We start from the raw sequence: 17,424 nt of genomic DNA on the forward strand, positions 1-17,424 counted from the left end.
TTCCAAATATATTAGGTTTTATTAAATTATTTCAGTTTTAGGAATTATTATTAATCTATTGTTAGAATAATTTTATTATCATTACTTATTAGTTATATTTTGCTTTATTTCAGAAATGCATTATTTCAGAAATAAAAGAAAGTCAAAATTTGTTAACACCGTTATGTCAGAATGTGAGTTTTTATTTTAAAATTATCTAAATAAAGATAAGCTTTTACTTCCTATTATTTGTTAGTAATATAAAATTACTGATAAAAAAAGTATTTAAAAAAAGTAACTATACTTTTACTACTGTTACATTGACAGTGAAGTAAGTTGAAAAATAAGGACCTGGAAGGTAAAGTTCAGCCAATATGTTGTTAAAAATAAGCATTATTAGAGCAAATATCCAAAAGCCTAGTTTTTCTGCAGAGTTAATGCAAGTCTGAAACTGATAAGAAATCTTTCAAAAAGCAGTTATTGCAGATATTATTTGAATCATTTAACATTGTCAACAGATGCAAAGATTTCAAATATATTAGGTGATATTAAATTTAAAAAAAATCATATTTCTTTTAGTCAAAGATTTGATACTAACTCAAAATTTGCCTTACATTGTTATTCTGATTCATGGTCTTAACTGAGTTTTTTGGCATCTACCTGACATTATTTTTATAGTACTGTAGTCTTTCATTGACTATTTATGCTCCTTGAGATAGCTTTTTCACTTTATTTTGAAATATTAATTATAATTATTATAGTTATTTATTAGTCAATTTTTTAATTTATTTATTATATTTCCTCGTTTGAGCTCATGAATGGCATGTGAGGATCACACGCAGCATACTTCATAATAAAATACTGCAGTCATTCCTGACCATCATAGGGCATTTTACTTATTATATTTTTATTATATATGATGGTTATAAGGTTAAAAACTAACAGATAACAAAACTATCCTAAAAGCTAGTTCAAAACCAGTAATTATGAAAGCTGTAGATTACATAAATGCAGAAGACATTTTATGTAAAAAGTAAACAGATGGTAGGTAATCTTGAATAACAGATATTATTAGTGATAGATTGGTATTTAAAGGAAATATAGAAATACAAAATATGAACAGTAACAACTTTTATTAGATGCAAAAAAAAAAATAAATTAAAGCACAAAGGAAGACTGATTACAGGAGAAATATGGTTAAGTATAAAATAACATAACTGTCAAAAAGTAATTATGCATTCAGAGTAGAGAAAGAAAGAAGACAAGAATAATGATTATAAAGAAGGAAAAAATATTTGTTGACTTGCTAGAAAGAAATCTGATAAAAGGATTTTGTTTATTACCATTAGAATTTGATATATGAGGGGTGGCTGAAATGTAATCCATTAGCTGCTTTTAACTTGCAAGTGAAACAAACATAGCATAGAATTACATTTTATTTTTCCATGTAATCATCATTTATATTATGCATTTTCCCTCCCCCATGATGAACCAGTTTTCTTATTCCATCAATGAAAAATGCTGGCAACTTTTCTGGACCCATGATTTCACAGTGTTCAGTTTATTATCCACGGTGAAGCGAATGTCCTTAATATCTATTAATTGCAGAAAGAAGTGAAAATCACATGGCACCATATCTGTTGAGTCTGGAGGGTATATATTAGTTCAAATTTCAACTTCATAAAAGCCTCGGCAATTGCATGTGATTTATATGAAGATTTATCATGTTGCAGAATTATTTGCTGTCAGATTGTTAAACACAATATACACATTTCCTTAGGTGTTTTTACAGTTCTGTATCGTCCTGAATTTTGCAGTCAATCCAGTTTCCAGGAAGCCTGTCGCATACAAGTATACTTGTTTGGAATTCCATTGTCAAGAGAACTCTTGCAGAAATGTTATGATGTATGTTTTTTAATTGTGATGTACCATAATCCTAATATTTCATGCTTTGGCACTTTTCGTTCGGATTATTATGATGCACTCTTGTCTCATCTCCCAGGATGAAAATTATATTTGACAATGAATTCTTTACTAGTAAAGATATTAAAATTGAAAATAAGTAAGAGGTAAATAAATGGAATTCTTGTAAAGCAAGAATAATAAAATGTGTTGTTAAGGTAAGAGAAAATTATGTGTTAGGTATTGAGGACTTAACTATTAGGCATTAAAATTGTAAAAGGGTGGATGAAATAAGGAAAACGTAAAAAATAAAAATATTACAGACGAGAGCTTTCTTGATAAAAAGTATTACACTATAAGGTAGAGACAAAAGTAGTATAAAAACATATAGAGCATATCATGAGCATTCATATACAGCAATGGTAAATAGTCTTTCATGAGTCCATGTACATTAGAATCTGTGTTATGTGCTTTTCTGACACTTGTCCGTGTATTACTTGTGCTTCATGAGAAAAAAATGTCCTCAATATATAGAAAGTGACCTCTTTGAAAATGTGACCAAAAATTAGGTACTTTATGTAAAAATTATCAGATCATAATAACAAAAATTTCTGAGATTATCGATTTATCATTTGGAACAATCCAGAAAAGTCTTACTCCTGTTTAACCCTTTTAATGCCAGAGATTTGTTAAAGAATTTATATACGTACAGTGCCAGACATTTTTTCAATGGTGATTGCCTAACATGCCAAGCTGTTTTTGGCGATTTTGTACTTTTGTAATCTTCTTTTGGATCTGTTCATAATTAACTACTTTATAACACAACATACCTTACTTTACCATATAACAAAACATAAAAACATAGTAATAAGGGAATTTACTTACTGCAAAAAAGATTTTCAGAATTTTTCAAGAAATTGTAGAAAATGTCACATACAAAAAATATTTATCAAAAGAAACTGAACACAAAGGCCACATTAATTTTGCACATACACACAAAAATTGAAACACTAGTTCATAAATAAAAAATTCATAACTTTTTTTTAAAATAAATACGTTTCTTATTTCACCTCAATAGAGAACGTAATATAAAACTAGATGAAAATTACTGGTTATAGATTATGAAGACAGTTTGTGAAGAAAAACACTTTATAAAGACAATAAACTACCATACTGCTAACTAAAGATGAATTTCAAAGAAGGATAGTAAAGCCTGCGTTAATTAGCAGTTATGAAATGTTTAGCATTTTGTGTGAAGACCTCTTTATATTTTTTATTGATGAATGTTGATCTTTTTTTCACTTCATACACAACAGTTTCTTTCCATCTTGTTTGGCAATGTATCAAACATCTCTGGATTAGCCTTATCATCACCACTATGACCACCAAACTGGCATCTTTCATTTTTATCTTCCTTTTGTTTTAACCATCCTTCTGATATACTTTTAATCAAAGAACTAATGTAGTCAAGGCAAAAAAAAAAGGGATGTCTGTGATTAGTTTATAAATAATGTAAGAATTGAGGACGATATGAGCAAATATGTTGAATGTAACCTTTTCCCAATATTTCATTGTTTTTCTGTCATCTGGATACTTACTCAACATCTGATCAGAACCACCTACTCCACCCATAAAGTCATTGTAGTTTCTAATCATTCTTGACTTGCTGGTTATGGTCATTGTAGCATCCTTTCTTTTTGACCTCTCATCTGCTGCAACTGCATTAGTAGATAAGACCAAACCTTGCTTCTTTTGATTTTTTTTCTGCCTATAGCCCAGCATAAGCGTTCTGCCTTTACATAAATATATTTTTCACCTACATCAAACTTTCATAACATTTCAACAGGAATGTAATCTCTAACGATGTAATCTTAGCGTACTAGTTAGGAATATACATTTTTAATACAAAAATTTGGCCAGGCTCGGAGATGTAAAAAAAAAAAATATTTATGAACACATGAAATCCTTTGTTCAATACATTAGCAGCCTCCAAAAGCTTCACTACAGCAGTATATAACTTAACCCTTTTTCTTTTATCTCCTTCTTATCTTCCTTCCTGGCATCTTTGTAAATGAAAAAATTAATGCAATAATGGGTTACTGCAACACACAATATCCACAACTTCGCACCCCATCTGTGATATCTCTTAGGCAAGTACTGAAGTAGGTGAGAGTGAGCTTTGGTGCCTATCATACTCTCATCTACTGATAAATTCTGTCTAGCAGTGTAATTAAATTTGAAAATCCAATTTGCATGTTCAACTAATGGAGCATATCTTGCTTGGTTTTGGTAAGGTTGTTGTATTCACAATATGAAAGAACTAAAGAATTCCTTGAAATCTGTTGCGTGTAAACATTCTCCCAAACCAAGGGATATATTGGTTGAATTAATCCACCATAAGTTGTTGGTTTCTTGTTTATTTTCATATTTATCAGTATAGCAAGCAATAAATGCTTGTATTTCTAAGACAATAACTGGTTTCCATTGTTTTGTTGGACTATGCTCGTTCAGTCTGTTTTTATTTGCATTTAGAAAATTTTTGGCGTACTTATTAATATATTTTACCATTGAATCTAGAAAGGTAACAGCAAAAAACATATTAAAATATAAAATGGTGTAGAGTTTCAGGGCGGGGCAGTATTTTGTTTTGGGAAGATATGATAATTTGTATTTTTTATGAATTTTTTTGTGACACCTACTAATTTTTTTTACTGGCACTTTATGCATAGAAAGTGACATCCTTATATACAGATGCCGGTACTTTACACATGAAACTTTCATGTCTGTAAAAGAGGACATGGGGACTTTAAGAGTTAAAACATGCATTCTCTTGGTGCCAAGTTTATGCCCAATTTTATAACTCCCTAGTAGAAGAAGTGCCACATTGAAACCTGCCAGGATTTCTATCTGTATCCCTGTATTACTGAAACTTAATATCAAAGATCAACAATTCTTACATAAAGTAAAATCACAATTTTGAGAATTGGTCTTTTAGTTGTGACCCAGACATCTTAGATGAAGCAGACGACATCTTCATAGTATAGAAGCGCCACACTCGTGATCAAAGAGTGTGAGGCTGGGTTACTACCAAGAGTGTGTTTATCATTTTTTCTGAGTGTTCTCAGGTACTATGAATTCATCCCTAAGGGTAAGACTTTTCCTGACAGAGGGTTCTACTTTAATAATCTCAGCTGCCCACCGCTCTTAACTTGCAAAACACATTAGTTATGGCTGGAACAATATGACTGACCTACATTCTTCATACTTATTAGATTTGGCCTCCTGTGATTTCTTTCTTTTCCCCAATATGAAGTTTAAGCTGAAGGATTGCACTTAATGAAAGGTTAAGTGCTACCTTGAAGTTTCCAAAATATAACACCTAAATACAATAATCATATATATCTTGCTTACCTCCTTGGGAGCTCAAACTTTGAACCCACCCCTCATGCCACAAATGAGAGAACATACCCCGAAAGTGTTTACTGAGGGGCATGTATATCAATCAAGCTTTGCAATTTGGTTTGAATCTTTTTTATCATATCAAGTTTTCACTACTTCAACTTGGGATAAATGTCATGGAGCCATGTTGAGTGAACGTGGTAGATAAGAAACAGCTGCTTTGGATATTTTCATCAAAACTTATTACATGATGAAAGCAGTATGTGGCCTTGCATTTGAGGAAGGACCCACATTTTATTTGAGCACCACTTCTCTGGACATTTCCTTCTCTTATCTTCCCTTAGCTACCTTAGAACTGCATGATGTATGTTAAAAATTATGTACAACTTAAAATTTTTTGCAGTAAACATTTTTACAATAAAATCATGTAAATATAAAACAGATTATTGCAAAAAGTATTTCTTCATACAAGGTTCCTAGACCATTGGACAAAAACTGTAAAGCAAACGGAAAGAACATGATTTAAAAAAATTTCTTATCAGGTAACAGTGTTATAATAATTTGAAGAAAAACAGTTACATTAAATAACAATGTTATATTTAAGATCCTAAGTGTAATAAATATATAGGTTTAGTAATAGTAACATTTTTATAAATATAACATAATTCATATTTAAATTATTAAGAAGTTTGTGTTTACATCGTGACTAGATCCATGAAATGAAAAAAATTAAATTAGTATGACAATAAAAAGGAAACAAAGGAAGGGGACCTGTTGAATAATAAGATGGGAATAATAATAATGATAATATGGGTGGGTGGGGTATACCTTAAGGTGTCCTAAGGCCCCTGTGTCATTTGCTCAAAAATTTTGGCAGCAGACAACATGAAACCTAATAAACTTAAATGACATTTCAAAATGCTTTATAGTGAGTATGTTAACAAACCCTGATAATTTTTGAATTGAAATTAAAATCATATGAAAATCAAACATCATTTTTTTTTAAATTGTGAATGAAAACATTTTTCTTGCCTCTTACAAAGTTTCATATAAAATAGCCAGATGTGAAAAGCCTCACAGCATTAGTGAATTGCTAATTTTGCCAGCTGTAATTGAAATTGTAAAAACTATGTTTGGAGATATTTTTGCCAAAAAATTGCAGTCCATATCTCTACCAAATGATACTTTTGCCCGTCGAATTGGTGATATAGCTGAAGATGTACAGGTTCAACTTTTCGGGAAGTTGGTTGACTAATTGTTTTCAATTCAGCTTGATGAGGCAACAGACAGCAGCAATAAAGATGCCAATTTCATTGCCTATGTTCAATTTTGTGGTGATATGTCAGCAGTAGAAGAACTTCTTTTCTGCAAACCACTAGAACTCAAAGCAACAGCACTTGCATTATTTGCTATCTTAAATGATTTTTATAAACAAGGCAAACATATAGCAGAAAAATTGCATTGGAATATGCACCGATGGTGCTCATTCAGTGCCTGGAAGATTCCAAAGTATACAAGCACTTGTGAAACAAAAATCTCCTTAATGTGTCTGGACACATTGCATGATCTGGCTTCCAAAGAAATGAGTCCTGGTCTAAATATTGTGCTAACAACGGTTGTAACTTTAGTAAATTATATAAACATGAGACCCCTTAGATCAACTATCTTTTCTGCACTTTGTAAAGACATGGGTGCAGTACATTCAGCCTTAACATTTTTATTGTGAAGCAAGATGGTTATAACGTGGGACATTTTTTCAATGTGTTTATGAATTAAGAAATGAAATCACTATTTTTCTACAAGAGGAAAACTGACCGGAAATTGAGAAGTTTTGAGATGGTTTATTTGTGATGGAATTGAACTACTTGGTCGACATATTCGAGAAATTAAATACGTTGAATCTTCAACTCCAAGGAGCAAATACCCATTGTTGGATATGAGTGATTAAGTTAATGCTTTTTGTAGAAAACTGGAATTTTGGAGTAGAAGTTTGAAGAAAAAAAAGACTTAGAAATGTTTTCAAATATGGATGAATGTGTTAAAACTTACAAGGCTGAAGAACAGCATGTGAAAGTTGTTTTTGTAACCATTGAAAATCATTTAGCCATGCTGGCAAAGAATCTTAAAAAATATTTTCTTGCTGACAACTTTGTTACAAGTTATGAGTGGGTTATTGATTTATTTCAAAATACTCCTGAAGGGCTCTCAACTGCCGAGGAAGAAATCTTCATAGACTCCATGGCAATTGGTGAAATCAAAAGACAATTTAGTAGAATGTATTTTGTTTTGCTTTCTTTCAGTAAAAAGAGATTTTTTTTATATTTTCTTTTTGATATGATTGCACCCTCCACTTAGTGTTATCACGCCCCTGATACGGGGACACGCCCTACAGGCTAAAAAATACTGCCTAAGTTCATGAACATCAGCTAGACATAAATCATAAAAATTGCTAGAAACTTGATTTTTTATGCAATGACAAAAATCAAGTTTGTCATTGGGCCAAAAATCATCTGATTTTTGGTTTTATTATTATTATCTTTTTTGGCTGCTTAGGATCACTTTAGTTAGCCATTGTGCAAGTCTGTTTGATGGAACTGTTTGGGTTTGTAGTAAATAAAGACCCATGGGATGTCGTCTAGAGTACTAGGTCGTAAGAAACAAAAGACATTCTTCTGTCAGCCTTCTCGACTCAGGATGGAGTTGTTATAAACAAAGATCATGTCCTCACTCTTTTGAAGAACGATTTGCTTCCAGATGATACTAAGGTTGCTGAAACCTCTTATCATCAATGTGTTCATAGGGAAGACATAGGTTTTCGCTCTGAGATTACTGAGGCTGAAGTCCGCCAAGTAATCTGTAACCTGGCTAGGAATAAAGCTAGGAAAACCATTGTGATGGTATCACAATGGAGCTCCTTGTTCGCAAGTTGCCAGTAATTCTTGGTCCCTTGACTAGGGTTTTTAATAGGATGCTTTTTGCTGGACATTTCCCAGCATGTTAGAAACATGTTGAAATTGCTCTTCAAAGGTGGCGACAAGGACCCCACTGTAGTTCTTCTTACTACCCTCTGATGCTCTTGCCTGTAGTAGATAAGGTTTTTGAGAAGGTACCTCCACATTAATAGTAGGTTGACTTCTAATCATATGTTGATGGATAACCAGTATGGTTTTCGCCCTGGCAAGGGTACAGAGGATGCAGTTCTTAAGGTAATGGATCTGATTTCATCCAGCAAGTGCAAGTATGTACTCTGCATCTTTTTGGACATATTCGGGGCCTTCAATAACTTGTGGTGGCCCTCTGCCTTGTTTCAACTTCAGCAGCCTGAGCAGGACAGCTGAAGGGTTATAGTAGCGTAGCACCCAGATGGCTAGGGACTGCCTAGGCAGTTGATTGGCCGGAGGTAGGTGTTGGCATCGAGCCACGGTTAGATAGAAATTGTGGTGATTATTATTAAATGTTAGCCGTCAGTGGAGCGGCGACTGCACTACCAATAGTATGGGTTAGCACGCAGCCGTGAGGTGTAGCGCTGTTTTGATAAGGGAAATTTTGAATGAGCAAATATCACTGTCAGCAGGATGGTGACCACTGCTGAAGGCATGGATTCCCATGCAGCCGTGAGGTGTAGCAGCATCTCAATGATGGTAGAAAAGCAAGCAAATGTCGTGGGACTCTGCGGTGGAGCTGTCTGGAAGTAGGAGGTCTGTCCGCCTCTCCCTTGTAGACCAGACCAGAGTGTAAATTAACCAAGTCAGTGGTATGAACTGAAGTTGAGTTCACTGAAGGAACTAGGACTACATTTTTGTTGCGAACCACATTTTGAGTGATATGTTGTTTTTCAATTTGTCTCGAATCTATGAGACATTTACAAGAAAGTGGTTCAGTAAAAGAAGAACTAGGTGTGGGGTTCTTGCTTCTGTGAACTTGGTTAGCTAATTCAGAGGGCAATGGTGAAGGACATTCAAGATGTCCAGATGAGGCCTACAGGAAAGGCAAAAACTAAAATCACCGATGTGAATACTGATATATTTACATTGGTGGCATCCCAATGAGGCCTAGCTTATTACTGTGAGATGTAAAAAGAGAGCGATAGACGACTCCCATTAAAGCCCATCAGGACTATGAAAGGGGTGGTAGTGTGGTGACCACAAGCGTCACAAGTCTTCCCCTACGGGGTTGTGATGTGCTTTGCAGTCCTCCCAGTACTTTTTCATATGTTCCAATTTTTGTGCTCTTTCTGTTGTTGAAAATGTTTGTGTTAAGTTTTTTCCTTGCGAGTATGAAGCGAGTGTTTTTGTTCTTGATTTTCTTGTTTAATTTTCTTATCTATGGTGTCTTCTGGTGTAAGGCCAATTTCCTTCAAATCCTCTCTTATTTCTTTGATCCATCTTCATTTCATCTTGGTGTTTTTCTGAGTCGAGATTTTACTGTACTAGCTGTTTCAGAAAGTCTTGAATCTTGCATTCTCATGGTATGTCCAAAGAAACCCAGTCTTCTCTTACACATGATATCAGTGATCGGTTCTAACTCTTTGTACATGACTTGGTTAGGCGCAGTTGCGTCCTCATGATATGTCCAAAGAGTCCTAGTCTTCGCTTACACATGATATCAGTGATCGGTTCTAACTCTTTGTACATGACTTGGTTGGGCGCAATTGCGTCTTCATGATATGTCCAAAGAGTCCTAGTCTTCGCTTACACATGATATCAGTGATCGGTTCTAACTCTTTGTACATGACTTTGTTGGGCACAATTTACCTATGCCCACCTTTTTGGTGCTCTTTATTGATGCAGGTTCTCTTCCAGTTCTTCTTTAGATTTTCTGGAGTCTATCTGTCTTTGTTTGTTCAGAATGTGCAGAAGAATGTTTCTGCTCATAAATGGCTTCTAGTTTTATAATTGTGTTGTAGTGACCTATTTTTGCATTTATTGATAGGCATTTTTTATTGTAAGCGTACCAGATTAATTTCTGGGCTTTTTTAATACCTGTGAATTAACTTCGTAGATGTCGGATTGCTCACAGTGCCAAGTCGGCGAATCAACATCATCAGGTTGTTTTGATTTTTTGGCCTATTTTTACTTTTTGGGTGCATTTTTTGATCCATTCCCCCATTACCATTTCTAGAGTGCCGTTGATTAATAGTGGTAAGAGCCCATCACCTTGGTGCAGTCCTGTTTTGATTTCAAATTGTTCTGGGAGCTCATCTCTGAATTTTACCTTTGACTTAGTGTATGTGAGGGTCAGTTTTATCATGTTTATTAATTTGTTATGTAGTCCGAGGTGTCATAGAATTTTTAGTAGGAATTCTCTGTAGATGTAGTCGTAAGCTTTCTTGAAATTTACAAATGTTACCACCATCTCTGTTTCTTTTCCTGTTGTAATCAGTTATTATCTTGAGATTCACGAACTGGTCTTGACAGCTCCTCTAGGGTCTGAAACTTCCCTGGTATTCTCTACAGTACTTTCTTGAATTGTGAACCAATCTTGTTGAGGATGATTCTTGGAAAGAATTTTGTAGGAATTTTCTAGGAGTAAGATTCTCCTACAATTGTTAGTCTGCTTTGTCTACTTTTTTTGTGTAGCAGATGGATGAGGGCTGTTGTCCAGTGTTCTGGTAGTTGTTCTTTGATCCAGATGTTAACAAGTTGTTGATGAAGGGCAATTCTTGCAGATCTCTAAAAAAAGTCTGATCTCCTCCTGCTTTGTAATTCATCTCACCCAGTGCTTGGTAGACTTCTTTTATTGCAGGAAGCTTGATGTTTTCTGATTATGTTGGTGTTAAAGTTTAAGAGTTCTGTTGGTTCTATGCAATTTAGGAGTTTGTTGAAATATTTAGATAGGATTTTGGCATTGCTTTTATTGTTATGGGCCAGTTTGCTGTTTTCATTTTTATTAGTAGGGCTGGGGGTTCATATTTTTGGAGTAGATTTTTGAAGGTTTTGTAGTAGTCTTGATTGTTTTATTGAATTCTTCTATTGACTTCAGTGTGTCTATTCAGATGATTTCTTTTCTTTGCTTTACTAGATTTTGGAAGGATGTTTCTGATTTTTGGGATTGGTGAAATCAGCCATGCTTGATGTCTTTTCTCCACTATTTTGTCACATTTCCTGTTCCACCATTGGTGTTTTTTTATGGGGGCTAATTCTTCTGCGATTTGTTTAATGTTGTTAACTGGATCTTCGAGTTTATCTATGATTATTTTTTTCGGTTGCGTTTTGATAATTTTTATTCTTGATTAATTGGGTTGGGTCCATGTTTCTCTTAGTTGTAGGGGCTTGGTTTTGTTGGTTTCTTTAGAGAGTAAATTTAATTTTAACTACCCAGTGATCTGAGTCTTTGTCTTCTTCTGGGAGGACTTTTACATTATAGATCTCCTTATGATGGTGTTCTCCTTTAGTGCAGTTGTGTTTTATGTTTTTTATTTTTTTTTATGTTACAGTTGGAGAGATTAAAACTGAGTACTGGAATCTCTGAAATGTAAGTAATAAGTTTTGGTGTATTTTGTAATATTTCTTTTTTTAATATTAAAAATAAACAAATTTTTTGGCTTTTACTATATACTCAAAATGACTATCTTAAAGTTGTCAAGCTTAATCTGTTATGTTCAAGTTAATCAAATTGGTTCCCTAAGCCTGCTTTTAATTTTTTTCTTATAGAACTTGTCATTATGAATTGAACATTTTTTATTACAGAAGAAAATCAGGCTTTAAAGATTTTATCTATTTATCAAAACCCCATAATATATAGGATAATAGTATACAGTATAATTTTTGGAACTGACAAAAGTTTTATTGAAAACAAGGTAAATTACATAATGTTTCATCAGAACGTATGTATCGTTCAGAAGGGAATTTCAGTTAAAATTTTAAAAATGGTCTCGTACAAAAAATAGTTTCAAAATTTATTTTTTACAATTTTATTGTTTTTATTCATTCAAATCTTTTATTAAAATGAATCCTCAGAACTGTTCTCACAAGGTAGAGGAAGAACCCTCTTAAGAATTTCAGAAAAAGTTTTATGGAAGTAGTCTAAAATTTCATTTCATTTCACCACTTCAGTGCAATCTCAGCTTGTGAACCGTAAAAAAAAATTTATCTAATAGTTTATCCTGTCCCCTGTTTGAAATGGAAAGAAAAACTCTTTCAAGGAAAGTTATACTCTGAGCATGTGAATTAAGAAAAAAACAAAAGCACCAAAAACAGAAATAAATTAATTTCCTTTTTTTTCTTGTTAGGTATATCTTAAGAAACTGATTGCCAAATATATTATATCACAAAGTGGTGAGTATAAGTATTTCAAGTGAAGAAATAAGTCAGCTAAAATTTAGTTTTTTAAATTATTGTATCTGGTTATAATTAATTCATTCTCCAAATATCAGTAAAGCAGATTTTGTCTTTGATGAATAAGCTATATAAGCATAAAACAGATATAAATTGAAATAATGAGCTAACACTGAGGTAATGGACAAAATTTTAATGTCTTTTGTTTTCATATGTATGACATGTAAAGAAAACATAAAAGTGAAAAACAACATTGCAATTTATAAACACAGATTTCATTATGTATGAAGTCATAGATAACACTTGGTGTGAAAATTTATGTAATTTGCCTAGTCATGAAAATGGTAAATCATGAGTTTTATAAAGAAAAATTACTCCTAAATTTTTTTAAAGTAATCTGAAAAAGGTTTTTATTTGACATGGTCACTTGAAAAAAAGTTGCCTTGTTAAAAATTTCTTCTTCTAGTAAAATACAAGTACCCTGTGTTATTGGGAGGGGAAGTCAGGAGACCCAGCTTTACCTGATAGCCCTTCAGTCATTAACTTTATTGTTTAGTCACCAGACTGGAAACAGGGTCCTGGAGTTGATTTATAGACATTCATTAGTATTTGCCCATTGCCAGATTCTAAGTGTGCACCAGGTCTTCAAGTCGTGGTATCATTAGTATGAATTAGTTGTGTGAGATGTGCACTCACAGCTAACTGAGAGAAGGGATTAAGTTGAGGATGAGGAAATGGTTGGGAAACAGAAAAGTATGATCTACAGGGTGTTTAACTTACAAAAAGCCCCTATCACTTAGTTTAGTCTACAAGTAATAGTTTATTGGCCATATACATAATAATTTACAGAAGGTTGAAAATTATGTCTATCCACTTCTATGCACTTGTCGATACATTTGAAAACTTTTCTGGCTTCTTGTTAACTGTATGCTGTCTGTTATTTGGATGACATTGTTAATGTTTGTCTTCAATTCCTGCAGGGTGTGAGGATTGCTCCTATAAACAGTTTCTTTTAAGTAACCCCACAGAAGGAAGTCTGGACCAGTCAGTTTAGGGGGATCTTTGTGGCCACAATCCTTTAGCAATGATTCTTCCACCAGAAAAATCCTGTAGCATCTCCAGAGTAGAACGAGGTTTATGGAAAATGACGCTGTCCTATTTCAACCAGCAGTCATGCTCATCCACTGTGAACTGTTGGGTAATTTCTTGGTAGACAGCAGTATCTTCAGTTTTTCAAAGAATAAGGATCCTTATTCATCAGCTTGAAACCACATACCATATGCCTATTGTTTGTGGGTTAGGAGAGATCCCTGACGGGGAGTCTTATTCTTTAAGACTTTGGAAGTTGGCGTCCCCATGGGCCTAGTCTCTGTAGCTTTTCTTCCCGCTACAAACTGAGCTGCAGAATGCTTTACACTATACACATATACTACACCAAGAACACTACACGAATTGCAACATATACATTTACTCAACTACAGTACAACATCCAACACAATTTTCTCTTTCATTTACACTCCGTGGTGTTGCGACATCTTACGAAACGCAACCGTAACCTAAGGTGGGAACTATCGCGCCGATGGGTGAATGGCTCTACATAGTGAGTCTCGAATGATATCCTCTGGGCACCAGAGCAAACCCAGTTGTATTTAGCTCTAGCTCCAATACGCTTGCGCTCTGCTGTAGTAGTCTATTATATTGCCGGTTCTCGTGGGACCAAAATTTCAGTTCCAATAATAAATACAATGATGGTTGGTGGTCCATCTGAAAAAACCACCAATTTCGGTCTAGTGGAAAGGCCTCGGTCAGCTTCGTCTGACGAGGATAATTTTGCTACAGCCGACGAAGATGGTGTCAGGTGCAAAAATGTTCGCTTTGTTGTTATTAGGAAAATCATTTATATTTTTTTTACCCTTATGAACATTATTCAGTGGAATGTTAGAGGTCTTCAGTCCTGCATTGAAGATATTGGAGTACTGGCACACATACATGATCCGATAATCATGTGTTTCCAGGAAACTCATCTTCTACAACATGACCCAATAGCACTCAGAGGATACGACTGTATAGTAGACGGTAGAGAGAGTAGTGGAGTGGCTATTTTCATGAAGGATGAGGTGTCGGCTACAAGGATTCAACTGACCACTCTCGTTCCTGCTGAAGCAGTAAAGATCTCTATCCCCTTTAAGTTGCATATCTGCAATCTGTATCTCTCATTGAACACTGAGTTCAGTGCTCTGGATATCTCAAATCTCCTCACACAAATACCATCTCCATCGTTATAGTAGGAGACTTCAATGCCTACCATGTTTCCTGGGGCTCGACCTTCTGCTCCACTCAAGGAAGAAATATAGTACACAGTGTGAGACAAGACCTTTGTTTGCTGAATAATGGATCTCACACATTCATGTCTTTATCATCTGGTACTATGATCTCTCATCGATCTCTCCGTATCCTCACCGAATTTACTCCCTCATGTTGATTGGTCTGTTTGTGATGACTTTCACGGCAGTGACCACAAACCAATTATTATTGGTTTCAGTGTGGACCATGAGGTTAAGAAAAGGCCACGAAGATGGATTGTTGAAAGGGCGAATTGGAATGGATATCATAAAGCCTTCCAATCACAGTATGACGATGGTGCGTACACCTTGAGCAATGTTCCTCTTTTACGTCAATGATACTTGAAACCAGCATATGATATATTCCACAAACTTCGGGTAATCCTAAACATCCTTCCGTTCCATGGTGGAATGATGATTGCAAATGTGCTATTAAGAAGCAACGGCGAGCACTACGCAAATTTACTGAACATCTAAATTTGTACCGCAGGGCTGGAGCGGTATGCCATCAGGTCTTCTTGAACGCTAAGAGGAATTCATGGACAAAATATGTGAACACCATCTCACATACTACTCCCATGTCTACTGTGTGGAAAAAATCCATGCAATTTTCGGATCACCAAGACAATCTATTCTCGGTTTCATTGATGAAAGATAACTCCTTTCATCATCTTCGGCTGTAGCAAATACTTTAGCAAAATCTTTCCGCTCGGTGTCTCTCACTTCATCATATAATATCGATTTTCAGAGGTACTAAGTACAGATAGAAATATTGTCGTTAAAAATTGGTGAATTGAACACTCCATTTGTACTTAAGGAATTGTTACACGTACTTAAGAACTCGCATGAACCTTCCCCTGACCAGACAAAGTTCGCCTTGGTATGCTTTCACACCTTCCTAATTCAGCACCACAACATCTTTTGAATATATACAATGGTTTATTCTCCGAACAAGTCTTTCCGCCCGGCTGGTCAGAAGCATTTATTATACCAGTAGTAAAGCCTAAACCGATCCCTCAAGCTACCGCCCTATTTCTTTAACAAGCATGTTGTGTAAAATAATGGAGAGAATGGTAAATCGCAGGCTTACATGGTACTTGGAGAAACATGACTTTCTATCTTTGGAACAGTGTGGTTTCTGACAAGGATGATCTTCCATTGATCATTTAGTGTCAATGGAAACAGCTATACAAAATGCCTTCATAAATCGTCAGCACCTCGTTGCTATCTTCTTCGATATAAAAAAGGCGTACGACATGGCCTGGTGACGTGGTATTCTTAACACCCTCAAGGGATGGGGAATCAAGGGCAATATGCTTGCTTTTATCTGGCGATTCTTAAATCACCGAATGTATTGTGTTAGTGTAGACGATTCACTTTCAGATAGTGTTGTCTTGGAGAATGGAGTACCTCAAGGTAGTGTATTAAGTGCCACCTTATTTTTTGTGGCCATAAACAGTATTACCAATTGTGTAGAGGCTCCTGTCTCATGTTCTCTATTTGTTGATGATTTTGTTATTTACATTGCGAGCCGTTCAACGCCCACAGCAGAGCGACTACTACAGAATACTATATTTCGCCTTACTATATTTTGAGGCTTGGTCCAGGACTACTGGTTTTACATTTTCATCCGACAAAACAAAATGTAATATTTTCTCGGCTACAAAACCCTTCTATTCCGCAGGTTTTTCTGAACAAAGAGCTTATCTTTCCTTAAGTTTCTAGGTTTGATTTTTGATAGCTATCTTACTTGGGTCAAACATAAAGGAGTTAAGGACAAAATATTCCAAACTTTTAGATATGATGCAGGTCCTTAGTAACACCAATTGGGGAGCTGATCGGTCATGTATGTTACGTTTTTACTATTCCCTTGTTCATTTCCATTTAGATTATGGTTGTGTCGCCTACTCTTAAGCTCGTCAAACCGTGATTAAAATGCTAGATGGTGTACATCATGCTTTTCTTCGGCTTGCCACAGGGGCATTTAGATCAAGCCCTGTCGCAAGGTTACTTGTATACTGTGGTAAATTTTACTTTTGACCTTACGACATACGATAAACAATCAACACTACCTACTGTTTTCCAGCAAATGTTTCAGTGTGTCCTAACCAAGACGAACTCAGACGTGGTGATATACACTGATGGATCGAAACAAGACGATACTGTTTGTTGTGCTTTTGTAGTCAATGAAAGTAATTATATGTTTGCCCTACCCGGTATTACGAGTGTGTTCACTGCTGAACTACTCCCTATGAAAAAGGGTCTAAATATCATTAACGCTAAATATAGAAATATTCTTATTTGCAGTGACTCGTGTAGTGCTCTCCAGGCGTTAGAAAACTTTTATTCCAAATATCCTGTCGTCATTGAAATTTACAATGCAATTGCTGAGTTGAATAATCGCAACACAGAAGTAAGTTTTTGCTGGGTCCCTAGTCACTTAGGGATTCTAGGTAATGAACAAGCAGATTATGCTGCCAAAGAAGCGTGTATTCAACCTCCTTTCACCACCCGAGTTGAGAGTA

At 34.9% G+C, this 17,424-nt stretch overlaps 1 protein-coding gene across 12 annotated transcripts in view; it reads left to right on the forward strand.

Moving 5' to 3' along the window:
• Positions 1-17,424, forward strand: part of LOC142327686 (uncharacterized) — a 154,484-nt gene that overhangs the window by 126,200 nt on the left and 10,860 nt on the right. For 9 of the 12 annotated variants that reach the window (XM_075370933.1, XM_075370948.1, XM_075370941.1 and 6 more), the window contains 2 exons: positions 114-173; positions 11,717-11,754. In XM_075370933.1, coding sequence (XP_075227048.1) covers positions 114-173; positions 11,717-11,754 — 98 coding nt within the window. The remainder of the gene's footprint in view (positions 1-113; positions 174-11,716; positions 11,755-17,424) is intronic. The other 3 variants (XM_075370991.1, XM_075370998.1, XM_075371012.1) reach the window with 1 other exon arrangement.

Source organism: Lycorma delicatula, chromosome 1 (assembly GCF_047948215.1).
Source record: "Lycorma delicatula isolate Av1 chromosome 1, ASM4794821v1, whole genome shotgun sequence".
Classification (NCBI taxonomy): domain Eukaryota; kingdom Metazoa; phylum Arthropoda; class Insecta; order Hemiptera; family Fulgoridae; genus Lycorma; species Lycorma delicatula.